This window comes from Cyprinus carpio, chromosome B2 (assembly GCF_018340385.1).
Source record: "Cyprinus carpio isolate SPL01 chromosome B2, ASM1834038v1, whole genome shotgun sequence".
Taxonomy (NCBI): Eukaryota; Metazoa; Chordata; class Actinopteri; order Cypriniformes; family Cyprinidae; genus Cyprinus; species Cyprinus carpio.
This window is the reverse complement of record NC_056598.1, coordinates 18850251-18877491: the sequence shown is the minus strand read 5'-3', so window position 1 is coordinate 18877491 and position 27241 is coordinate 18850251. Positions and strand designations below refer to the sequence as shown.

Genomic DNA, 27241 nt, shown 5'->3' with positions numbered 1-27241 from the left:
GTAGGGTCAGCCAAAACACACTTGTTCAAAAGAAAAGTGTGTTTACACAGAATGACTTTTAGTAATAGACCACAAAAATAAGAGCAATTCTTTGTAAATTTCAATGCTAATACTACAAGGCTAGTCAAACTTATAGTATTATGTTCCAAGTGTCCTTAATCCTGGAAAGAATGTAATTGAGAAATTTAGTCTGGTCATAATATGTTTAACATGTTTCTTGTTAACTTGAAATAGCATCATAAATAATTTAAAAAAAATGTTTTTTTTTCCTTCAAACCAATTAAGTGCAAACACCAACCAAGAGCTGAATTTGGTCAACTCCACCAAAATCATGAATAGCCTATGTTCAGAAAAATCATGAATCCGGTGCTATCTGTCAGGAGGATGTACTACCAACGCTACAATGAAGTTAAGGTTTTGTTTGAGCATTGTAGGAAATCAGCATTTTGACTGAAATGACCAATGAACCAATGAAATCAGCTGTGCGGCGGGGTTTGCGCTGGTTTGGGTTTGGGGAAAAAGTCAATCAAATAATGTTAAGACATTATGTAGCATAAAACTGTCTGATAAACATGGCCATTACATGCTCAAAATGATCCATGTGTTCCTCAAAATATGAGCAGCTAGATTATTCTTTAAAAACTAAAATAATGACAGGATTTTAATTTTTATGTGAACTTACGGCATGAAATAGAAATACACCTAACTATTTCCTAAATGTATGTTATAGATCTTATTGTGAATGATTAATCAATGCATATGTTTTATTTATTTATTTTTATTTTTAAAAGTTCTAACCATGTATTTTTTAATTAAAATGTCACAACTAGACCTTCCAGTAAAAACGAAAGACTTTTCTGTGGTTATTTATGCAATGATTTTTAATCTGCTTAAATGCCACCCTTGCAAGCTTTCTTTTATCTGCCTTCATTTTTAAAAGCAACGCCCGAAATACTTTCTACAGAACCAAGGCCACACCCTACATTTTTAGCTTGTCTATAGAAAGATCTGTCGCAACTTCTGTTTCATCGTGACTTTAATCATTATTAAGGAAACTTGTGGAAAATAAAGAAAAACAAATGTTCACATGAGGTTAAGGGAGTCAAAAAGGACAGGGAGTTTAAAAGGGATAAAGCCTGAGGAAAGTACCCGTCCCTGAGTGAGGGTCACTACTGCTAGCAGCCAGAACAGCTGTTCAGACAGACAACCTTCACCTAGAAAGTCCTGAAAGTCACATGGACAAAATGACAAGTCACAAGTCAAAATATCAAACATGCTACTGGTAAATATTTTGAGTTTTGAAAAGAACTGAAAAACAGGCATAAAGAGAATTCATATTAAATCAGCACATGAAGGGTAGAGAGAAATGAAGCAAGATTGACAGAAAAAAAAGAGAAAAAAAGAGAAAAAGAGAGCATCTGGAAGCCCAGGAGCACAGTGAGTGTGAGACAGGAGAGACCACTGCCTCCGAGCACACATATGCTTCTGAACTGCTTTTCCCCTCTCTCTTCTTTCTCTCTCCTATGCAGTCAGTGGGCTTCAAAAGTCAGAGTATACATTGAAAATCTGAGATCAAAAATCTAAATTTTAACATAAAAATAAACAAGCTTTTAAATAAAATAAATTGAAGATTCTACACAAGATTATAAAACAGTAATTAAACTAAGCAAATTTGTGACATTGCATGTGAAATTTGTACAAAAGGTCAGATGTTCTTCCATTTAAATTGTCAAATCATGCTGGGCAACTTGATCACCATGGAGTTCACGCAGTTGGAGTGCATGTTAAAGCTATAGGAAATACTGAATACTAAGAAATTATTCAATTGATGTTGCTTTTACAAATAAACTTTATATACACCGCTGTGCTGATAATGTTTGCAATTAAAATATTTGTATTCAGTTAGAAAAAGGCTAAACAGAACATCTTCACTGTGTTCTGATTGTTGAACCCCACTGAACTTCCATGTGTACACACACAACATCAAAACTGTCTCAAACTATAAATTGTTGGTGATATACTTTCATACGATCCGTGCAGTTTGCTGGCATTATGCTAGGTGATATACCTTACGTAATAAATCTTATTGACGGTACATGATCACACAAGCTTGCATACCTGTGCATGACACACCTTATACGTGAAGCAGTTTTATAGCTACACTGTTTAAGAGACTGATAATTTATTGCTACACTCACTTGCTCTTTCCAAGCATTATTTGGTGCTCTTTGGGTCATAATGTGATACCAGTCAATAGACAAAACATCTTTTAAACAGTCACATAAATGATAAATTACTGCAATCAAAACACTTTCTAAACACTGTTTTTTTTTTTTTTTTTTTTATGCTGATTATCGTACTTTAGATTACTGTGAATACATTTTGACCCAGTAAGATATGGCTACAATTAAATGACTGGCTCATATTATCTCAATTATTAGTCAAGCATTCTGTACTCCAACAGATAGCATTAGACAATACTACAGCATCTAGCAGAATTAGTCATATCACAGAGCTGATATAAGAGCTCCACAGAGCCCAAGCTGTCATAAAGACAGAACTGAATCTCCAGCACAGAATTAATCGGAGAAAATTATATAGCTATGCTTGGAGAACGCTGCACATTTTGATGGGCCAAGTCATTTGTAATAAGATTTATGATTTATAGGATTTATTATCAATTAGGTCTTAGTGCTGTATACAGAGAGCCTATATCAGTGATGCCTCTTTAAAAAGGTGAACAACTCATTTCTGTTAATACAGTTATATTTGTGTACTGCAAACATTTCTGTTTAGTTATTCCTGATAGCAACTGAGTGATTAAAAAAAGCTACTGCCCTTCAAACATATGCATGCATGCAAATGAGGTGCAATCATATAAATCAAAACTAATTTTTGTTCTTAAACAATAAAACTGCAGTTGAAACAAGAAATCTAATACAAATAATATTATATATAATATAAATAAATACAGTAGTCAATCTGAAACGTTACTAAGTTAAGGTTTGGTCATTTTTGATTGTGTAGATTTATTCAAATTATTAAAATAGCTATTTTTTTAAATACTTTTACTGTATTTTGTATAATATTTAACATTTGTAGACAATATATTTATTGAGTACATTACAGGTACATTAACAACAGTTTGCACATTGTTCATTTTGTAAATTAAAAATTAAAGGATGCAATATCGTTCTAAGTTATGCATATTTTTAGGCTTAAATAGAGAAATGCTTCCCCACCGTATACACACATGACTGAGTACACATGAGGGGTTTGGAGGCTGGAGGCTGAGGCTCTGGCAGATGCGCCTGCTCCTCTGTGTGTGTGTGTGTGTGTGTGTGTGTGTGTGTGTGTGTGTGTGTGTGTGTGTGTGTGTGTGTGTGTGTGTGTGTGTGTGTGTGTGTGTGTGTGTGTGTGTGTGTGTGTGTGTGTGTGTGTGTGTGTGTGTGTGTGTGTGTGATAAATCAGTGAGCTCTACAGCTGGACACCTGAGTCTGTCGTGCCTCACAGGGTTCTAGCACTGCTAGAAATTTTCAAATAAATCAGTACACCTCATCAAATTCTCTCTGCAGGATGTCCAGAAAACAAACAGTGTCTTTACAGAGGGCCAAATACTACAAAGTAACAAATTTCCCTAGTTCACAGTGTAAAAAAAAAAAAAAAAAAAAAAAATTATGTACGTATAATTTTTTGTTATTAATATTTTGTCATTTGCATAAATTGCTCAAGTGAAATGTGTTACTGATTATAAGGATGACCTCAAGGGGGAAAAAATCACCTCTTTGAAAGTGACCACAATTTTTAACTGATCATTTTCCTTTTCTCTGATATTTTTATTAACAATTAAACAGGCTGTTGCTATTGTACCTCTAAGCCTTCTATATGTAAATGACTAGTGACCTTAACAGGAACCAATATGTTAACGCTCATGGTTATGATGTCACAACCATGAATATTTCTAAATGATTCATAATAAATATGTAATTATTCAAAAGTAAATGTACATGCTATTTCTGTACAAAAAAGACTAAGTAGGAATTTGGTCAACAAGGTCAGATGACCACTGCTCATGTGGTCTCACCCCCAATGTCAAGGACTGACAGCTTGTGATGTCTGTCTAACCTATAAAGATAAGACCAAAAAAAACAAAACCAATTGAAATGAATATGAGGGCAAAGTTTAGGACTACGGTAATTTATAGATAAGGGTTAAGGGTTGCAAAAAAAGCCCCTCTAAACATTACACAAGACCAAAATAATGCATTGCAATGACATTGTGACCAACTGGCCAACAGAACTATAAATGCTTCTCTGTACTAATTAAATAATAAAAGAGAATTTGCTCATTAAAAACTGTTCACGAATATAACTTGATGACAATGCAATTTGAGACTGGAAAATTATGGAAAGAGATTTAATTAAGCACTAAGAATGCCAACATTCATATCAAGATTAAACAAGATGACAACGATAAATGGATTTTTCATCATTCCAAAACTCAAAACCTGCCAAATGACATGCCTTCATTTAAATAAATAAATAATACCAATAAAAAAGTTTTACCTTTGTTAACTACTGCAAGTAACTTACTTTTATAGCATTAGTTTTTATTTAGTCACAAGACTGTTACTTTATCCTAATTTGCACACTCCTACTGAATGGCAGAACGGAAACAGAGGCAAAGGAAAGGATGCTACCAAAACTGGCACTGCAACATAAATTTCGGAGCCATAAAGTAACTTATCTATCCGTTTTATTTCCAACAAATCTTCCCCATGATTGTTTAAGGGACAAGAGCCTTGGTGACTAAAAGAAGGAGGTGAAGGAAGACAGAAAAAGAAGGAGAAATATGGGCCAGCCCTCCTTTCAGCCCGGACACTTTCCTCCTTCCTTCTGTCTCTCAAACACTGCTCTCCTGCCCACTTCCTTGGAAACTTTAACACATACCCTTCCACCAGTGTTGCCAGAACTTCCCACTGCAATTTGTTATAAAAACTTTTCAGTTGGCCCACACGTGGTCTGGTTTTTAAAGAGCTGCAGCCCCTTTCTCACGTGGTCTGTGGGCTATTGAGTCGTCACAGGCCCCCTGAATGATGGCCGAAAAATAAGGCACTGCAGACAATGCTTGGTCTTGATTAATTCAGTTCTTTCAGGACCCTGCACCGTCGTCCGGGCAGCTTCGTACAATTGCGGCTTTGATGTGTCAGGTAACGTGCTCGCTCGCTCTTGCTTGAGAGACGCAACATTTTCAAATTTCCCTCTCAATGGAGCTCGACATCTATAGAAAGAAAACATGCAGTTGCAAAACCGCACAAATATGACAAGAACACAACTGACCTGATCAGCCAAACAAGCTGCGCCGCTGTTGGACTCCGACATGATTCGATAGTGTCCGGTAGTTCTCTCGTCTTAACTCTCGAGTTCTTCATTCACACCTCTCCGTTCGCTTCCACAGAGAGAGGTGGGGGGGTGAATAAAAGAACAGCCTCCTTTCGGCCAAGCTTGATTAATGCCTGAATTATTTTCACCTCATTTCATCTGATGGAGTTCTGCTTCCTCTCCGCCTCTTTCAGTCATTCGGCATGGCACGGCACTTTCTCGCTCTCTCTCTCTCTCTTTCTCCCTCCCTTTCTGTTTCTCTCTCTCACTCCCTCATCCTTACTTCCTCCGCTGTACTGCAAGTTGGGGAAAGTGCCCCCTCCTCTTCTGTATCCCCAATTCTGCAAAACAGACAGAAGAGATCCACAGCCTTTGCCTCTACCTCCACAATGAATGGAGTCGTTGTCATTCCAGCACTTTGGCTGCATACTGAGTGCTAGGAGCTGCTAGCTTAGCTGCCTGAAGTCACAGGCTCTGCCAAGCTTTTCAGCGGCTGGCCCGCATGATGAAAGACAAAAGTAAGGAGAGGTCCACTTCCATGGGGCGCGCTACTCTCGCTGTCTCTGCATTTCTTCCACTTGTTCTCGAGGCAGCTGCAACCAGACCACCAACGCTCCCATTCAGCGACACTTGACTCTCAAATCCTTATCCCTTGACATTGCCAATTCGCCTGTAAGGTCCCACAAGAGGCCAGAGGAGGGATATACTCTTCCGTTGGTCTGTCGGTCAGGCCGCGGCCTCGTAATTCACCCACTCGCTGCAGGTTACAAGATTTTCTCAGCAATAAGCAGGTGAAAATCAATAGCGAGGAAATTATGTGACAGAACGTGAAAAGCTGCATTACAATTCACACAACAACAACAAAAAAAGTGTCCTACAGAAAAAAGAAAGCTTTCAGTGGCAGTTCTTGGCAATGAACCCAACTGAGCATCCTGTTATTGGGTGTTAAAAGTTGACAGACTTCTGGCTCTCTGCCTAATGAGCATTCGAAAGAGGTGTATAATGGTGGCGATGCATTTGATTAGCAGACTTCAAGAGGATGGCACGGACATCTGTATCTACTTCACAACATGGAATGGCCCATAAGATAATTGCAAAGATTACTGATGATTTAAGAGTTAAAAGTCAAATAAACAAAATGTTTTTTCCCCTTGTGTTCAGCCCAAAAATACCCCCCCAACAAAAAAGATAAATAAAAATAATATATATACGCACACACTTATATATACATACACATCCAAAGCCCAGAATTGGGTCCAGAAAGTAAAAAAAAAAAAAAAAAAAAAAAGTTTTGACCAGTCAGGTCTTCAGCACTGATGAACACCTGACTGGTCAAACTTGCACTAATTTATTTTTTTATAAATCCGGAGCTTAACTTTGTGTGTTAACATGGCCAGAAACAATATTTGGAACTTTTGGACACACTGGTCACAAATAAAATGTCTGAATGTCACTGCATTAGAAACAGATATCAAACCAGGTGTCATCTAGAAACAAATGATGCTAAAGCTTTGAGCAAAAATAACATAACTTTTCCCAGCCATTTATATAATGACTGGTGTCAGGCTGATTTTTAGTGGATAACTGAAGTCAGTTCTTCCCAAACAGTGTATCCATGTGTAGTTCATCACATTAAGTATTAACATGTTACAGTAATGTTTGACAACCAGTGGGCAAATCATGTCTAGATTTTAAGTATACCTAATGTTGTATCTTTTAAAAATCTGACTTATGCTTAAAATGTGTGTTTGTGCTATATTCATTTAAAATAAATGCCACCTGGTCAGACATTTTGCGAATGGCGGTCATACATTAAGCATGGTATATTATAGCCACTGTATAAAAAATACAGTACAAAGGCAAGCCTTCCAGCCCAAAATACTTTCTCATGCATATTAAAAAATAAATACGAATAAATGAAATACATGAAACTAGTAGTTTACCTACCAAATCCTAACAAGGAAAAACAAAAAGCATATGCTAGAGCAAATCCAGAAATCCACAGTTTATTATGCCTGTTAGTTATTGATGATGTTCTCCCAGCTGAGCTTAAACTACATCTGCTCTCTCTGTTTGACCTTTTTGGCACAGATAGCACCACATAGAGATGAGCATCTCTTTACACTTAACTACACTAAGTTCTTACACAACTATACTGCAAAAACGTCACTTGAAGTTAACATATATGCTTTAGACTAGAGTGAGGATGGTTTTGTGAGAGATGCAAGTTCAAATCTGTCTTGTGTCATGGCACAATTATTCTTCCTCTCTTTCACCCCAGTATTTTTAGTACTTCTGTCTCTATACAAAATAATCAGGTTTCATGAACACATCTATGATACTGACTTCAAATTACATCAGAAATCAACAGCTAATTTGAGAGTGTCCTCTCAATTAATATATCCCACACGTGTTGCAGCAACTACAAGCAATTGGTTGAGACTTTGTTTATGTATCTGTGACACTTACCCTTTCACACAAAACACAAACACACACATATACACGCACATAGCTCCAGGCAGCTCCTTGTGTCTGAGCCACGAGCCCGGCTGTAAGGGAATCTGACACAGGCGGTCATTAGAGACTCCTCAGGGGCCCCAGCCAACCCCTATTAGTCAAGCAGCAGCACGGAGCCTCGCCTCCCATCACAAAAACACTTGCTTCTAATGAGGATATGTACACTCTGCTATTTGCTGTGCTGCCCCATATTAATAGCATAATAGCGATGTTATGAGAACAAGAGAAGGGCTGTGCTTTTGAAATGGAATAAACACATCAAAACAAAACTCATTAGATGGATCCTAAACAAGTGTGTCGGGGAATAAGATCTCCTAATTAGATACTTAGCGCTCATTAAAGAACTTAAATTTCATTAAAAAAAAATAAAAAAAAACAATTCTATCCCAACCAACCTAATCATAAGCATTTTTTAGTAACTTTTTTGTTGTCATACAAAAAAATACTTATTTTTGTCTTCAATCAAATATTTCCCGTAGTAAAAATGTTTATTAAAAAAAATGTTATTGTATATCTTTTTCATAGTAAGATTTATATTATATATTTTTTTTTTTTTACCATTGAAACAAACTACATGATATTTTGCAAATACATATCATTCAAAACCATTTTTTTGTAGTGATTAAAAAATAACAAACATTTACACTACAGTAAGTATAATCTTATATAACGGAAATATTATTTAATAAAACATTGCAAAATCGTATAAATCATTACTTTTACATATAAATTATATAAATGGTTTCTATTATAGATTTTATTTATATTTTTACTTTTGAATCAAACTGCATGACATTTTGCATTTGCATATCATTCAAAACTATTTACAGTGCAGCAGCTCTAAAAATCCTTCTGGAACATCAAGGGCTTGAGTTCCTTCGAGTGCACAATGAAAAAAAAGCAGGATTTTGAGATTAGTAACTGCAATTTCTGGGTCACCTCTGCTTAGGACCTCTATTTAGCTCTTGCAATCTGCGAGTCAGCAAACCCAGTTCTTAAATATTATGAATATTTTACCATATTTTATATTTTACCAATATTATACCATAGTTTGCAACTATGTTACTAGACTAAAGATATAGACTTTCTATTGCAGATATAATTCTTGAGGAACATCCTGACTCTTTTACATCTAAATGAAAGCGAAAGGAAAACAGGGCTTTCAAAGTCTAAAACAACACAAAGCACCACTAAAATGGTCTATACCACTTGTATGTTGCATTTCAAGACTCCTGAAGCTATAAGTTTTACGTGACCATAGTTTAAGTCATTAATTACCAGTGTTGGGGAAAGTTACTTTTAAAAGTAATGCATTACAATATTGCATTACTCCCCAAAAAAGTAACTAATTACGTTACTTAGTTCCTTTTTATGGAAAGTAATGCATTGCGTTACTTTTGCGTTACTTTTTAAATATGAGCAGGACTTGATTGTTTTTTAATATAAGAAGTTCTATTTATAGCAAATGTTAAAGCCTTTTCACACCAAGAAGTGTGATGAATAAACCTCAGGCTGAAGGAAAAGTAAATTCACGTCTGTACAGTAGCACACAGGAGAAGAAGGTTCAACACTCTTCAGCAATAAAAAAAAACAATGTGCAATGTAAGCACACCTGTTAGTTTATCTAAAGTCATTTTTGCTTATTAGTATGGTTGAACTGGATCATCAAAGGTCAGCAGCAAAGACACTAGTTAATAAAATGGGATTAGATACATTTGTGTTATTTAACATTTAATTAGTGCAGGTTTGTGTCATATTCTAAGTTTGCATTTCACTGTTTTAATTCATTTTGATGAATACTAACTCTAAATTTTTTGTGAGTAGGATGAATTAATGCACATTCACATTTAGTCTAGAACTACATCATCTTCACACAGCGCACACAATGCTTCTGTTCTTCTGATTTCTCCCAATATGGGGACAGGAGATTTGTCAGTCAATAAATGGAAAAACAAAGAAACTGGCGTTACTTTTTTGAAAAAGTAACTCAGATATTTCCTTGTAAATTAAAAAGTAATGCGTTACTTTACTAGTTACTTGAAAAAAGTAATCTGATTACGTAACTCGAGTTACTTGTAATGCGTTACCCCCAACACTGTTAATTACTGATATGGAATGGGTCATATGGACCATATGAAACTTTCATGGTGCTTTTTTTATTTACTTTCACAATATGGAAAAGAGTGGCCAAGGCATTCTTAAAAAACTAAATAAAGCATTACTAGACTGAGAAAGAAGAAGGCGATTTCAATTCAGAGACCCACGGGACATGATGATTGAGGACCTCATACAAGTGTAAATTCGGTAGCCTTTACAGTTTAACCTGAAAACAGAAAAGTAACACAAGCGGTTTCCAGATTCACCAGGGAGCTTCAGTAAGTGTGGTTTCCAGCAAGAGCACTCAAGCAGGTGTTTCCCATTCAAGGCACGTTTGTTCTATTGACAAGCTGAACAAGAGGGCCTCAGTGAGGGCTAAAATACTACTGCTGACTAAAAACGTCACTTTTTCAAACTTACTGCAGGCTTTGATGAGCCGTCTCCTTCCGGAGCTCTCTTTTGCCCCATTTACAATCTAGAGTGGTATGTCCAACACACAAAAACAACCCTAAGCAAACACACACACAAAACAGAGGACCATGGTTTTAGACAATCAACTCACATGATTTTTACCCCCTGCACATGACAGCACACAGGCTATAGACTGAATGGTAAAAGACTGAGTGTTAATATCTAAACTGGAAACAATATTTGAGACATGATCTCATTTAGCTTTCAGAAAGACTTAAGGGACAGTTTACTAAAGAACCCTTCTTCATAATAACAAATACACAATCAGTTACACAACATTTGGTTGGCAATGGGCTTTAGCAACTACCTTGCTAAACATTAGATAAATTCAAAAAAGAAATGGAGAACCAAGTTGACAAGCTATATGTTTGGACATAATTGGCATCACTGTACATAAAGCAGGAGTGTTTTTTTATTATTTTAAAATGTTAAATAGCATTATTACAATAAATTCTGTAAACTTTATTAATTAATCCAATTTGATATGGTTGTAGTCATAATTTAGTAAAACAATGAGAACAGTTAACAAAAAATACACAAAATCTATAATCATTTTTAAAAAAGGTGTAAGATCCTTTAAATGTCAAATTTACTAACTGATTTGTTTTGGAAAATCATCTGAATGCAATATGACTTACAAAATGTCTTAGAAATTTAGAAACACCACAAAAGTAGAACTCAGCTTACAAAAAGGGAAGCTGCTGACACTGTCAACAGAGTCATCAGACTCATAAAATTGGCTTACATTAATAGAAAGAAAGAAAACTCACAAATCTTACAAAGGTCTATTTGAAATTTCACTGATCAATTAAAAGCATTCAAATACATGTACAATAGCTTAAGATAATTGGCTACTAATAACAGAATAATTTAAATAAGACAAGTGTTTTCTTCACTAGTTCCCATTATGTCATAATGAATTCAAATTTATGTCTATCATTACAAATCAACTTAATATGCTCTCACTATGTATTATGCTTCAACTGTGATCCTAATGATGCTAAAAGGGGTATCGGGCTCTTTTTTCATACGGAAATCCTTATTTTGTACAGCAGGAAGTAACGCAGTGAATCTTAATCTGAGTTTGGCCAGACACGACATAGGGAAGTCAGTGAAAAGTCTGGCACGACCATTGCAGAGGGCAACACAGAGACATATTTATGGACCTTCGCCTGAAACGACTTCCTGCCCCATCCCTGTGGCCTGTGTGTGTTTGTGTGCGTACAGGGCAAAGAGAGAGAATTTGTGACGTCCACCTGGTCCAAAGGCTTTCGGGACACCGAAGAGCAATTTCCAACGCTTGGATTAACCTGAAGCTTCCATGATTATCCCCCCATTCCCCCCCAGCCACCATAATTTGGCTGGAAGGGCCCCAGCTGCTAATTCTTTATAAATAGCGTGTATAATAGCTTAGACCTCCTCCGGGGAGAATGGGGCTCAGAGGAATGGCTTGGGCACAAATCAGGCTGGAAAAAGCACACAACATACACATTTCGACAAACATATGGGACCATAGCTGAGTATGAACTTGAGGTACATGTGACTTTGACTCGGCTCACGTGGATTCGACAATCGGCCAATTAGAAAAGTGACAACGGGATGTCAAGCTGTGGTTGAGGTTGAGAGAAAAAAAAAAGTTAATTCTTTATTAGTTAACAAGGGGTGTAACGGTACACATATTCGTACAGAAAATTTTCGTTACTGGTCTTTCGGTTCAGTATGTGTACAGAACAAATACAGAATAAATACATAACCACCGCACTAGTGGAACTTCATTGGAAACTTCCAGTTTTATATATTGTTACTTTTGATAAGAAACAAAGTCCTATCTTTTAAATTATGTCCAAGTTTTTTCAGAAAATTCAAACAATAAACAGTGTTTTGATGCTCTTTGATGTGGCGTGACAGATTTCTGTATATGTGAGTCATTTCAAACTGCAGCATGGAGCGTGAGTTAGCGTGATCATCATTTCCTCTTATAAAATAACATCTCATGCATCATGTAATGTCTCAATCAGTGCCACTGTGTAAATACAAATATTTCAACAACAAATATGAATTTTATAATTTAGATATTAATTTAAAAACTGCATTATGTACAATTTACATGTTTGCATGTATTATATTTAAAAATAAATAGTAACTGAATTTAAGTTTTGGCTCTGTTGTTAATTGTAACCTTATAGTAATGTAAAAGGGCTCCCTATACTTTAGAGAATGAGGTAGAGTTATATTTTTATTAGGAAAATTGTAATTATAATTGAATTTATTTAAAGGAATTGCAATTTCTTCAGTAAACCACTGTTTAATAAAAAAATAAAATAAAAAAAAACACCCTGCTGTACTGAAAACATACCGAACCGTGATGTCAAAACCAAGGTACGTACCAAACCGTCATTTTTGTGTCCCGTTACACCCCTATAGTTAACTTAAAGTTAATTGTAATGCTGGCTTGTAATAGGGCCATCTATGTATTAACAAAGACCAGAGACCCTGAAAATCCCTGAAGTTTACAGGTTGTCTGAGGGGTTGAGTTCTTTTCTCTCAATAAACAAAAAACACCAGAGGAGGCTCTCTGACATTCGAGTTAGGCTTTCTGTCAGGAGTACATGAGAGGCATGCAGTGAGGTCCATTTTCTTGCACACAGAGGTCGCGTTACATATGTAAATTTCACTATTTACCATTTCATACAGCACAAAAAGTGATTGGTATGACAATTTAGAACTATCTAGGTCAAGTTCATCGAGGGGGAGTCGTGGCCTAATGGTTAGAGAGTCGGACTCCCAATCGAAGGGTTGTGAGTTCGAGTCTCGGGCCGGCAGGAATTGTGGGTGGGGGGAGTGCATGTACAGCTCCCCCTCCACCTTCAATACCACGACTTAGGTGCCCTTGAGCAAGGCATCGAACCCCCAACTGCTCCCCGGGCGCCGCAGCATAAAATGGCTGCCCACTGCTCCGGGTGTGTGTTCACAGTGTGTGTGTGTGTTCACTGCTCTGTGTGTGTGCACTTCGGATGGGTTAAATGCAGAGCACTAATTCTGAGTATGGGTCACCATACTTGGCTGAATGTCACGTCACGTCACGTCACGTCACGTCGTTAGCAACTCTCTGAAAAGAGCATCGTTTTTAAACTCGGACTACTAGAAGTCTCTGATTTCTGTGTCAAATTCCGATTTGCGTTTGAAATTGTGTTTTCTCTGAATTTATTATGGATTTCCTGGCACTTAATTTAATGCATGAACTGATCAGCACAAAAGCAAGGGTTGTGTTGCTGTGATCTTTCAACATGGAGAGCTTCAAAATGATAAATAATAGGTCAAGGGTCTGTTCCTGTGGAGAAACCCTGAGAACAGCAGACCCCCCCTCATCCCATGCCTTTTTCTCCCATTCAAAACGCCACGGGGGGAGCAGGTCGGGTTCAAGCGCAACAAATTACCTAAATATGGGCTGAAAAGGGGGAATTGAGGGATTCAATTCAACCGTTAAAAATAATATTAATAAAAGAAGATTTAGGAAGCCAGGTGGGTGGAACACAATGCGAAACTGCGGTCCATAATCTGAGCTAGCGAGGAGAAAAAGTGGCTCTTTCTTGGTCAGTATTCGTGTTTCGCCTGGGTAGAATAGGGGTACCTCCACATATAAAGGCGAGAGGAAGAAACACAGAAAAACGAAATTTTCAGCCTGAGTGGTTACTTCAAATGAAATCTAAAGGCTGAGGCTCAATGGGCCCTTTTAGCGGAGGGGAGTGTTTTTTAAAGGAATCGCAGCAGTGGACGTGTTTGGCATTTGGTCGCCCTTGTCCTCCAATTGTGCGTACTCCACGGTGGCATCCTTCTCTGTGGGCTCGGTACGCTCCACAGACAGTACAGTCTGGGCCTCAAACACAGACAGAAATCATGTTTGACTTCCCCTTTGCTCAACCACATCTGTTCCCATGCCCCTGAAGGCACTACGGTTGCACAGCTACAAAGATGTGTACGCTGTAGTTAATGTGAGTGAGTGACAGCTCAATATGTTCCTTACATAAGTGCTGCTGACCTAGGCACGGCCTTGAACTTGATGCCCATCACCTGTAAATGAGACTTTGGATTATGAACGAAAGAATATTATTTTCACTAAAATGGATGTCATTAAAAATTATGTGACATTTCATAAAGAGACTCACTAAAATATAGGCTCTATACCAAACACTAGAAAGTTTGAAATAGACATTACAGGTGTGTTAAGGGATAGTCCAATTTCACTCACTCGAAGGCTGTTCCTAAACTGTATCACTCTATTCTATGAAAAACTGAAGATATTTTGAGTAATGACTAGACTAGTACTTTTTTGTGCATACAATGGAGGTCAATGGGCTCCGATGTTTTTTGGTTTCAAATGTTCTTCAAAAGAAAAAGTCATACAGGTTTGGAACAACATGAGTAAATGATGACAATTTTCATTTTTGAGTGCATAATCCCTTTAAATTCTGTTATTTATAGCTGCCACCATATTCTGGCTAAAATCTAATGCAGTGGTGGAAACAGCTTAATCTTAATATTTATGTCTAATATATACTGCAGAAACAGCAAGAGCAGCATGGTAGTGTGCTGTTCCAAAGATGGTTATCCTACACAGAAAGGGCAATCCCAAAATGCATTGCTTTAAGTTTAAGAAAAATATTAAGAAAAATATTAACGGACTGAACATAATTCTGTCAATTCTTATTTTAATAATAACTTACTTCAATATAATAATTTACATTACGAATACAATGATAATGTTAAATACTGAAATGTACAAACAAAATAGTTTTAATTAAAAAGTTTACATGTGTTTGCTATGTATTTTTTTGTGCTCATTAAAAGTAAAACATCACAAGCTTAGCAGAATAGCAACTTGTATTAGAACACAGAACTATATAGGAATCAACGGTCTCATGTAGTGGTCGACAGATATTGGTTTATTGACTGCCGATGCCGATATCTTGGAAAGCAGAGGGGCCGATAATTTTTATTATTATTATTATTATTAATATTTAAGAAATTTAAAATCATTTGACAATGGATTAAAAAATAAATGTGTAAAATAAACACTTATACTTTAGATTAATGCTGACGGCAAATGAGAAAGTATTAATATGTTTGCCTTTATATAACTAATAATATAAAAGCAATCGTTATAATACTTTCTGTATACAGGAATTCTTTTGTTTATCCGTTCTATCGGATTATTAGACAGACTTCTATCCGTATTAAACAGAACTGTTAACAACGACAGTAAACAAGAGGGAGAATGTGAGCACTGTGTGCTTAGGCGCTGCTGCCGCTCTCAACGCCGTCAAAATAAAAGTCCCGCCTCGAACACATCGGCCAAGCAGAAAAAAAATATATTTGTAAAAATGCCAAATATCGGCCGATATATCGGCCTTGGCGATAGATCGGTCGACCACTAGTCTCACGCACTTTACATGAGAAGCACTGCTTATGTGGTGCACATTAGTTACCATTAACCAGCTGCAGCTTATGTGAAGCATTTCAAATCAATCACTTTTTTCAATTTTAAATATACAAAAGTTAGAGGTTCCATTTTAGCTGATTTAGAATGTCATGTGAAAGTGAAACAGCTCCCTAGGGTCCGTAAACATTGTGAATAACAGAAAGCAAATTTATGCATGTAATGTTGCTCATTTCGGTTAATGCTACCTACAGTAATTGACCTGTGCTTTGAAATGTTTGAGCCCACAAAGCAGAGTTAAAACGTGCAGCAGTAGCCCAGCATCCCGAGGGACTACAAGATCCAAAATTTGTTTCCGTTTAATTTCCACTTCACAGACAGCAGCACACATTAACAACCCTTGGGAAAGGCTGGAGAGCTGCCAGCAGGACAGAAGAAGAAGCGAGTACGGCAAAGGGTCATCACAGCTCCATCAAAAGTTCCTCAGCAACTGCTTCTGAATGTCTGACAGCTCCAGCATTAATTCCTCTCATGTCATTCTACTCGGCTCTAATTATGTTTTGGGTTACCGCAGTGCTAACATTCTCTACTGTCACTGTCAGAGGGTAACAATGGGCTTTACGCTGTCAATATCTCATTGTCAACGCGTCAGGATATTCTTAAAGCCGAACAGCTTCTGTCGGAGACAAAGAGGACTTAACGCCATTCAAGCAATGCCTTTTGACAGCACACAAAAACCATCTATTACAGTACTACACACTTCCACTTGGTCAGATATCATATATCGTACAAAACTATTTGTGTTCAATAATGTGCAAGTGAAAGTCAGTGAAAGTCGTTAAGAGTGATGAGTAAACAAATGTGCCGGTCAATATCTTCTTTCCTTTCACGAGAGCCAACCAAAACCTCTGTACTCCCCAACATTGCACACAACACTGTGAGTTTTAATGAATGCCACTGACTGCCAAAAGCACATCTCACCACAAAAAAACAGGGTAAGGTGCCCGAAAAAGTATAAAAGCCAGAATGTTAATGAAATCTCTATGGGGAGCAAAAACATCTGAAAAACAATAACCTTGAAAGGAAAAAAATAATGAAAAAGAATAAATTAAGATTGAAATTAAGATGATTTAAATTGACAAAGAAGAAGAAGAAGAAGAAGAAGAAGAAGAAGAAGAATGTTCAATTAAAAATAATGGGAATTTTACCATAAATTTGATAGATGCTCCTTCACAAAAATAAATAAATATGTTAAGATGTACAAAATGTACAGGACACAGTACAAGGCTAAAAGTACAGGACAATACAGTTATAAGAACACAGAGATAGAAAGGACCCATAACATTACAACTTCTGTAACCAATCACACGAGGGGAGGACAAGGGTGGGGATGGACCACTAAGGTTTATTTACTATTGGACCCTAGCAACATTTTTTTTAGCTTTACAACCTGTTCACAACATATTCCAGTCGACATCCATGTTCCTGAAAATCTTTGGGACAGAATTTAGGATAAGAAGAGGGATAAGGTTGTAAATAGTCCAGTTGTGGAATATTGTAATCCTTATTTCTGTTATTATAATGAAAAAAAAAAATACAACTACAATTGTACCTGAACATTCTGTCATAATTCTCATTTTATGTGATCAGGTGACACAGCTTATAAAAATAAGAAAAATAAGACTGGTTTAAATGGATAACATTTTAAGCAGTGAAAATGTGATTTCTGTACAACGACAGCCCAGAAACAGAAACACATAACCTAGTTAAAGTCACACAAGAGTCTACAACATCACTCACCCCGAACAAAAGCCCAGCCACACAGCAGCTCCACACAAAGCACTGACACTTCAGATAAACCTTAACATTTCTAAAATTAAACATTTCTAAAATTAGCAATTACAAAATACTAAAAATACAAATAATGTATCTTAAAATAAAAATTTAGAAGCAAATGTAGCTAATAAATACATCAAAAATCAATCTTTTTTTGTATTATTTTACTGAAATTAAAGCTATTTTAATTAAGTAAGTGCCAGTTTTGTTGACATCAATTTAGAAGACGTCATACATCCCTGACTGTCACTCTTGCATTATGGTATTGCAACACTTCTTTACTACGCAACTGTCTTATCATTTCACACTGCCAGATGTGTGTACCCTCAGCACAGCAATGGTTAATAAAGCCATCAGGGTTTGGAAACAATATTTAAAAGCCTCACTCAGAAGACATATACAGATTTAAATTCCAGGATTAAATTACTTTCACAATCATTTGGAAAAAGTCTTCATTTATTTAAATCCATTAATGAAGCAGTGGATTACAAGAGATTTCTTCATGCATCATTTCTTCTTCCCTAAATTATACCACATCCTCTGTTAAATTCATCAAATTTTTTTTATATTCACATAATCATTAGTTAAAGATATCTGTAAGCTGCCAGGGTTCTTCTAATATTTCAGAGAGTCTTTATTATAAAAACTGTAAGTAGGAAAAACCCTGTAATTCGGTTTAAGGTCTGATAATAAGCTCTTTGAAACAATTAATTATTTTCTCTACACTTTAAGAGGAAAAACTTAATTTAATCATAAAACAAGTTCGTTTTTAAGAACTGTGGCCTGATCCAAAATGCTTTGACCTGTTTGAGAAGTAACTTTAATTCGGACAATAAAAAAATGCCAGGACATGTTACTAAGAAATACACATAATGACTTTTTCCATTTTCAAAAACTTTTAAAAATATCTAAAATAAAAATATAGCTGTGAAAACCTGGACGTGGGAGGGAAGAAAGGAAATATTTCTAATAAAAGTTACAAAAGGCAAGAGTGACTCACCAGTATGCCAGAAAATTGCTTTTCCTCCATGCTTTTGAAGCTCTCTTCGGCGTGGGTCCCCTTTCCGGAAGGATGCCCGTCCTGGCCTGTCTCTGTGCTCTCTGGAACTCGTCTTGAGCTGCTGGGGTATGCGTCTTAGTTTCTGCTGCACACTGCTTCGCCCTCAACCGTTTCCTCTCTCCGCTAGTTGCAATGTTGGGCTGAGGTGGCGTCTCTGCTTTGTGCTAATTCTGCATTAATCCAGGAACTTTTCTATGCTGTGAAAGGAACATGTGACAGGGAGAAGGAGGGAGGAAGAGGGGGGAAAACAACTATTAGCCCCCAAAAGTGTTGTTCTATCTCTAAAAAAATAATTTCATAACTGCTGAACACTGTCCATGTGCTAGCCAGGAGTGTGGCTGGAGTTTATGAGACTGTAAAAGTCTGATATTATGATTATTACGTGAAGTGATGTAGAGGATGCTTATACTGTAAACCAGGATGAAGATTTAGTATTTTCAGCAAATAGCTAAAACAAAGGGCTACAGTACAGATAGGTACAGAACATAAGCTTCTGGAAAACGACAGTGGTTACCCAAATTAACCTATAGCCTACATCAGGTAACAAACTGTCTACATTCTGGATTGGTTAGACACTATGACAATTTCCCACATACAATCCTTCTGTTTTACTACAACAATGTAACACATGAACATCTTTAATTTTGGCTACGGGTGTCCTTGTTTAAGGTGTCCTTGTTACATTGTAATTATACATTAAAGTACTGAGTAATATTAATTAACTACATGCACTTACTATATGGGTAGGGTTAGGATTAGGGTTTGGCTTAGGGTTTCTTGCATGTATGCATAATTAATTTCTATTATAATACTTAGTACATGTAACGTGTAACAAGGACACCTTAAAATCAAGTGTTACCTTAATTTTAGATTCTACACTTGTACTTAGGAAATGGAGAAATGTCTCAAATTGAAGTTTCTTGTGCTTCTTCGCTATACCAGATATATATGCTATACCAGATAAGACCAAGACTCAAGTAGCAATTCACCAACTGGAGCCTATTAAATCACTCTAATGTTGTTGTGAACCACTCATCCTGACACCAGGCAACACAGTACATCACTCCTCCTGAATTAAAGTGAACGCTTCTCCAGACCAACCATTTGAAATTAATACCTCAGCCTGGACGAGTGAACTTTCACTCATATTTATGGCAAGTGAACATGCACTAATATTTCAGTGGAAAATTACACACTGGACACAGGGGAAAGATACAGCATGGGCAAAAGTAGGTTTAGAGACAAGTGTACTATCCCTCAGCCCCTCGACCTTCACAAAAAGATGTTTTTATTTACAAAAAGCAGCAAGATAAGACATGAGATAAGCAGAGCAAACTCAAAGAACTAACGGCTTTCTTATCAGTATCAAGTTGTCTATTGCATCACACAAAACATGTGCTCTTTACTGAATGAGCTGGGGGCTATCTATGGAAAAATACAACTGTAAACAATTTTCTATGGAAAAATACAACTGTAAACAGGCGACAAAAACAGTAAAAATAATAATTATTACCAATTATTTTATTCTAAATGGTTAGTTTCTGAAACAATTACCTAAAATTAAAAAAAAAAAGAATTATATATACATAAGCCATATTGGAAAAAGCATATTCTGTAGAATAACTATCATTTTATTTATGACTTTAGGTTTACAGAAGTACATTTTTCTGCCACCCACTAATAAAAACATAACCAAACAATCGCTTCCATATTGATTCATCAGTGAACCAAAACAGAAACTAGATGTTATCTGCTATCGACATGCACTGGTCACACTGAACATTAATGTATTTTATTAAAGCAGAATGACACATACAGAGCTGTCATAAGTTCTTTGTGGCTTGTGGTGTCAAGTCTAGCGGCAACAGGAAGTTGCCATTACACTCAATTCAACACGTGGGAGCTGCCACTCAACCTGCTGCAATTCAACACTGTGGAAGATATCATGTTCCCCATGGGTGCAAAAAATGCCCTCCACAGAGGGCGCTCTGGGGCTGAGCCCTTGCCAGCCTCATTAGAATCTCAAGATGCTTGTCATCCTAACTAAATATTTTTTTTTTTTTTTTTTTTTAAACAAGCAGAGTTTCAAAAGATTGTGATTGTTTAATCTATTAAAAATTGACAAGACTGATCACTGTGGATAATGACTTTAATAAATATTATTTTGCAATAATGTCCCTCTTAATATGTTATTTATATTTTCGTAATTGCATTATAAAATAATTATTTCTAAGATGTAAAGCATTTCAAGGCTTGACTCCTGGAAAGTATCTGGAGTCTGAAATGGTTAGAAAGTTAATGAGTGTTTTGTCGTTTGGAATGCCCCTAAAATTAATGGCACCAGAAGACAATGCAGTGTTCCAGAAACCCAGTTGGATGTTGTGGGTGAAGTTGGGAAGTCACCTTGCAGACACTGCTTGAAGTGGCCAATTAAGTGTGATTCCAAAGCTGTGGCAGTTCATAGGGTGGCTCTCATTAGCGGTCTGTGACGGTTGGAAAAGACAATTTCCACCCACCACACAGAGGCTTAAACTGACACACTGAACTCCCTTCTCTTCAGTTTCATTGACATTAACCCCTGGCTAATCACACAAGTGTCTTGCCTAGCTTGGACTGACCAGCCAATAAGAACACAAGTCTGAAAGTGAAAGTCGTGACATTTGTCAAGTATGGTGACCCATACTCGAAATTGGTGCTCTGCATTTAACCCATCCAAGTGTACACACACAGCAGTGAGAAGTGAACACACCGTGAACACACACCCGGAGCAGTGGGCAGCTATAGATCCAGCGCCCGGGGAGCAACTGGGGGTTCAGTGCCTTGCTCAAGGGCACTTCAGCCATGGGTATTGAGGGTGGAAGAGAGCGCTGTTCATTCACTCCCTCCCACCTACAACTCCTGCCAGCACCGAGACTCGAACCTGCGACCTTCTGGTTACAAGTCCAAATCTCTCACCGTTAGGCCACAGCTGCCCCCTGAAAACCTGAAACCTGAAAACCACAGCTGAAAACCTGTTATGTAGAGGTATAAAATGCACCATAACTCATCAGTCATAACTTTGAATAAAAGTACAGTACCATTATTATAACACACCAAAATATATTTTAAATTTAAAAAATAAAACTTGTATTTAACAGCAAATGTCATCTGACACACCAAACGCAAAAGAAACATTTCCAATTCCCCAGTAAAAACAAAAAGCTATTTAGGCTAATGTTTCTCTTTTTGGTCTGGAACGGCTTGATTACTGAGCATCTGTAGTAGCATGATACAACTATACTCCACCTCCTCAACTCCACCCAACAGAGATAACACAAAGCAGCTCCAAAACACTGCAGTGCCTCCCATTATGTTTGCCATTACCTCATACGTATTAGTAGAAATGCAGATATATGAAACTGAGTCTCAACAAACCAATAAAATTATTCTCTAATAAACCATTGCAAGATTTTGCTAATAAGGACCAGGATGCATGCTCTGTTAAAGTATTCTATAATGCATCTAGCAGATGACTTTAAAAGTAGCATTTGGTCCTATCTTATCATTAAGTACCATTGCTGGAACTTGCAACAAAACATTGATAGCAATACAGTAGATGATTAACAGTGCGGGGGAAATTTGTCTATAGGATGTTACCAGTTCCTAAAACAAACAAAGAGAAAGGTCATTCTGTCTTATTTTCTGTGTTTCTTTTGCTTGGCCATGAAAAAGATTCTATCTGCAAGTGTTATCTTCAGAGAATTTAAAGCGCACAAGGTACTCTCTATTTAAATTCATTGAGATAACAAACTTTGCACAATTTTCTGGCAAAATGTTCAACTCCGAGTTAAAGCCATCAATCAAAAATAATCAGCCCTGCAAATATTGTACATCTTATAATATGGTATAACTGGAGCAACAACATGGATAGATTAAATCCATGCAACAACATGGATAGATTAAAAATATATATGGGTAAAATTACTACATTGATACGTTTACTGATTTGTGGTGTTTATCTGAGTTCACATTTACTTTTTACACTCTCACTATTTGCCGCTAACCCTACATCTCTGAAGTTTGTTCAACAGTTTGAAACAGTTTGTTACCACTACTGAAAATGGACATGATAAAATTAACGGGAACTTATCAGGCTTTGTCCACAGTATTTGGGTTACATGAAAAACAATGTTTGGGTTACATGGAAAAATTCTTAATTCTTGCATGACAGCACACCAGAAAAAAACAACAATGACATTCCCAATTTTCACTCAACCAGCACAGAAATATTGTTCATACAACCACTTAATCCCATTTACTTTACACAGTGGACAAATGGTGGACAGTCTGTCTGGCCAGGAAGCTCAACGTTTTGATTTTCGGTCTGATGAAGGTGGTCATGCATGGGTGCACTAACTGTGAAAAATAAACCTACCTTCCCAGACTACATAAACATTATTAGGACCTTTGCTCATTTTCAAATAGGGCCTAGCTTAAGACAAGCAATCTGAAAAGAATTTATCACAAACTGCTGCATCCTGGTATTCAACACTTTTATAACAACTTTGGAGATTTACAGGGCTATTGGGGGGGGGGTACTTCTATTGTTTTCTCATAGACTTTTAACCTCTAAACTGCACGCTGGAAATGTAAATAATTAATAATAATAAATACATTTTGAATTATGGACATTTGAAAAAGAGCAAACTAAAAGCCCATTAAAGTACCACACTCTGGCACTTTTCCAGCTTGTGACAGAATGTCAACACAGGACACTTTTTTTACGTATTGGAGCTAAACCAGACCATGTATGGTACAGAGGTTTTGCTTTGACAGAGTGGTTACTTAACATGCCTCTACGGGCTCCTCTGCTTTATCATAATAGATCCCGACATGTTTGAGCACAGATTGAGCCCAGATGTGGCTGTGTGATTATCCTACATCTTTTCCTCTCTACGATGGTAAAAATAATCTCAGCATGCCCAACATGCATTTAAACATGATGGATATGCATGAGCAAAGTATGCTACAACAATCTGTTACATCACCGGTGAACCTCATTTCCACTGGGGCCTGTGCACAACTGAATGTTGGAGGAGGGTCTTTTATTTGTTTACACACAGCCTCTTTCCTGAATTGTTTTTTTTTTTTTAGGAAACTAAAAGGAAGAAATAAATGTTTTATTTAGACCCTAATGGCAGAACGAAGAAACTACAGATTGTACTAGTGCACAGGCCTTTCAATGCAAGAAGCAGATTCATGCATTTACAAAGGAAAAATATAAATTTAGTTCATAAAAGATTGATCAAATGGTCAGATTCTTTTATCACCACTATATTTAAAAACAATTAGAAGAATATTGTTTCTTGTAATACATACCAGATCCTGATGTATTACATGTGCTGAATGACAAAATTACTAAATTAACAATAAAAAGAAAACTGAACGTGTTGAAATAATATAACTAAATATCTGCATCATTCTGAAAAGCACCGGAAAGAATATTCAGGTTAAATCAAGTACTATTGCTAATTATACACTCAAACTAAGAGAGTTCTAGTATGTTCTAGGCAGTATGTTCTGTCTAGTATGACATCGAAACCACCTTACTTAAGGTTAGAGTACTTGCGTTTCTCATTTGTAAGTGACTTTGAATAAATGTAAATTTTATATGACACTTGGAAATCAAAAGTTGTGTAACAAGTTCCTGTGACAATATATAAGAAAGGCATTTATTCTTGTGTTTGTACACAAAAATATTCACTTTCAAAAATGTTGTACGGAATGTATGGGTACTGTAATATCCTGAGATTAATCTAATTTTAATTAAAAAGACAGTTTACACGTGCATCATTAAAATAATGACATATGAGTGTCTGAGCCTAAAGTAGTAAGAGTCCACGAGTGCTAGCTGACTATACACTGTAACCCATGATAAAAAATATTTAAAGGTATGGTAAAGCTGCTAACATTTAATTAAAACTAAAACTAAAACTGAAAGGGGGGGGGGGGGGGGGGTGTTTGTGGGAGGACTTTAAACCACTGGAAAAATTTTAACCGCATGTGTGCCATGGAGAAATTATACAGGTTCAACCGGTTCTCCATATGTAATCAAATGATAAGCCCAATAAACAGATACCATTAAAGGATGTAATTATTCTACAGCTTGTAGGGTGCAAAACGTATAAACAGCATCACCGCTAAAATTTCACCCATACCTGTTATTAATAACATTCTGATCTGAAACGAATAATAAGCGATAGTTTAACAAATCTATTAAACAGTTAAATTTCAAACAACTGATTATCAGAAACTTTTTTAAACCTACCAATCTCTTCCTAGTGTTATGAAATAAAATACGGAAGAATCACTCGACTGTAAGCTACATCTCGTGTAGTATTTTTTGGTCTTACCACCGCTCGCTCCTTGGTGTCATACAGAAGACAGCACTGAGAGTGGATCTGATGCAAATGCTCTGAGAGGAGTACCGGCGTCTGGAAAGTTTTGAACACGACCCTTTAAACTGATGGACATTTCTTTGTTAAACCTCCAATATCCCAAACACGCTGTTCAGATGTGGCCCCGCCCCTCGACCAAAGACCACCCCCCCAGAACGCATGTGTTAGTTTTAAGATTCATTCAAGGCTTTCATAAGTGACGTAAGGATAATGTGATTACAAAGCAGTAATGGTACGGCTAGCGTACTGATTTTTGCCTGAAAACAAACATGCGCAGACATAAAATAGGCTACCTCTTAAATAATCTGGACCATGATAAACGGAATAAAAATCAATGAAATCAAATCAATAATTTCGGTTATGATGAAGACGCCAGGCAGATCACCTTAACAGAGGATCTGACTGAGATCAAGATATTATAACTAGCCTAACTAAAAATTTACCGGTAGTGTTGAGCACGTGTGTTGCTGCGGATGTTTCCTGTAGACATTAGACCTGCGACTGTCATTGAGTAACGGACGTACACTGCAAATAAAGATTTAGATTTTAAAAAATTATTAGACTAGTACTTCCTAAATCAGTTATTTTTGGCTTCTGAATCCTTTCAAATATGACAAATGAAAAAAAAAAAAAAAAAAAGAGTGCGAGGTGTGCTACCAAACGTTAAACATATTGCCTTGTCGCATAGCAACCCAGTTCGCAGGCAACACAATAACTTATGTGAGCGTGGAATGAATATCATGGGTGAATGAGGACATATAGCGACAGACACGTATTCTTTACCTTTTTATTTTCTAAATGATGCTGGAAGACGCTATAAGGAGGATACACACGCTTCCCCATTCACGCGCCGTTGCGCAGTGTAGAGCCGGGTTTAACAAAGGCTAGCAATACAAAAGACAACATTAGCTGTATATAAGGTATGCCATTGGTCCCTCTAGCTTACCACACTAAAGAGGAAATGGCCTACATACACAACGATAATACATTGTTTCACCCAAGAGGCAGAAGATCATGGTTCTTCTAACTCTGGTAGTTAAGCCTTAAACCTAAATTATCTTGATACACAACATCAATGTGTGTCTATAACCTTGCACAAAAATAGAAAAAAGTTTAATCTTTGTAGTCATTAGTCCTCCACTTATGCAAACAGCTCAGTCATAAAATCTCTAAATAAAATCTTTATGAAAATGGAGCATGGTTATTAGCGTCAAAGGAAACCTTTGAAAGCTGTGAGACCAAATCCCACAAAAAGTCTGGTTTGTCAATAAATCTGCATATTCTGTCTGCATCATTATTTAGATAATTAAGTCATTAGTTCAGTAGTAGCCTTAACGTTTTAATAGTTAAATGACTGTTTGGGAAAATTGGGAGCAATATGGTTAACTTTAAAAACATTTAAATGAATTCTTGCTATAAGCCAAAGTTAGATGAATATGTTTTTAGAGTTTTATCTTGCTCACCAGTACCTCTGAACACTTGCAGCATCTTTGTTAGTGTAGCCCAGTGTGTGCTCAACTATGCGAGGCATTGCATCAGCAGGCGCATCAGAGACAAAGCGTAGGAAAGACTGCCATCTCGTGGTAGAAATCGATACCCTCGGATAAACTTTACCAAATTCCTAATTAAACATTCTTTGTCAAATTAACCAAATTTCAGAAACTTCTCCGGCTCAATTTTTTTTTTATTTTGTTAACATTTAAAACAAACATAAATATTGGTGAAAACAAAAATAATAAATGTATATTAAGTGGGTAATCCACTTAGAGGGGTCAAAAAGACAATTTCCAACTTGGAGTCAGATTACTGGGGAGTAAAATGGCTTCAGAAAGTTTTAAACAATAAATTGTTAAATTGTACACGATTTCAGTGGTCAAAAATCCAAGGATATTAAGATACTTTTAATACTTGAGTTACAGGCTCTCAAGTATTCAGGATTTCTTTCCATTTTTGAACTGTCACCATTGGCATTTAATGCAACAAAGATTGCTAAAGTCAACAGATT

At 36.6% G+C, this 27241-nt stretch overlaps 1 protein-coding gene across 5 annotated transcripts in view; it reads right to left on the bottom strand.

The window, feature by feature from the left end:
- LOC109113235 (sodium- and chloride-dependent glycine transporter 1) overlaps window positions 1-26810 on the bottom strand; it is a 47627-nt gene extending 20817 nt beyond the window's left edge. Inside the window, exons 1-2 of one of the 5 annotated variants that reach the window (XM_042718525.1) lie at window positions 26706-26810; window positions 18740-18996 (exon numbers count right to left, since the gene is read on the bottom strand). In XM_042718525.1, the coding sequence (XP_042574459.1) occupies window positions 18740-18769 (30 nt within the window). In that variant the 5' untranslated portion in view covers window positions 18770-18996; window positions 26706-26810. The other 4 variants (XM_042718526.1, XM_042718523.1, XM_042718524.1 and 1 more) reach the window with 4 other exon arrangements.
- Window positions 26811-27241: the final 431 nt, after the last annotated feature.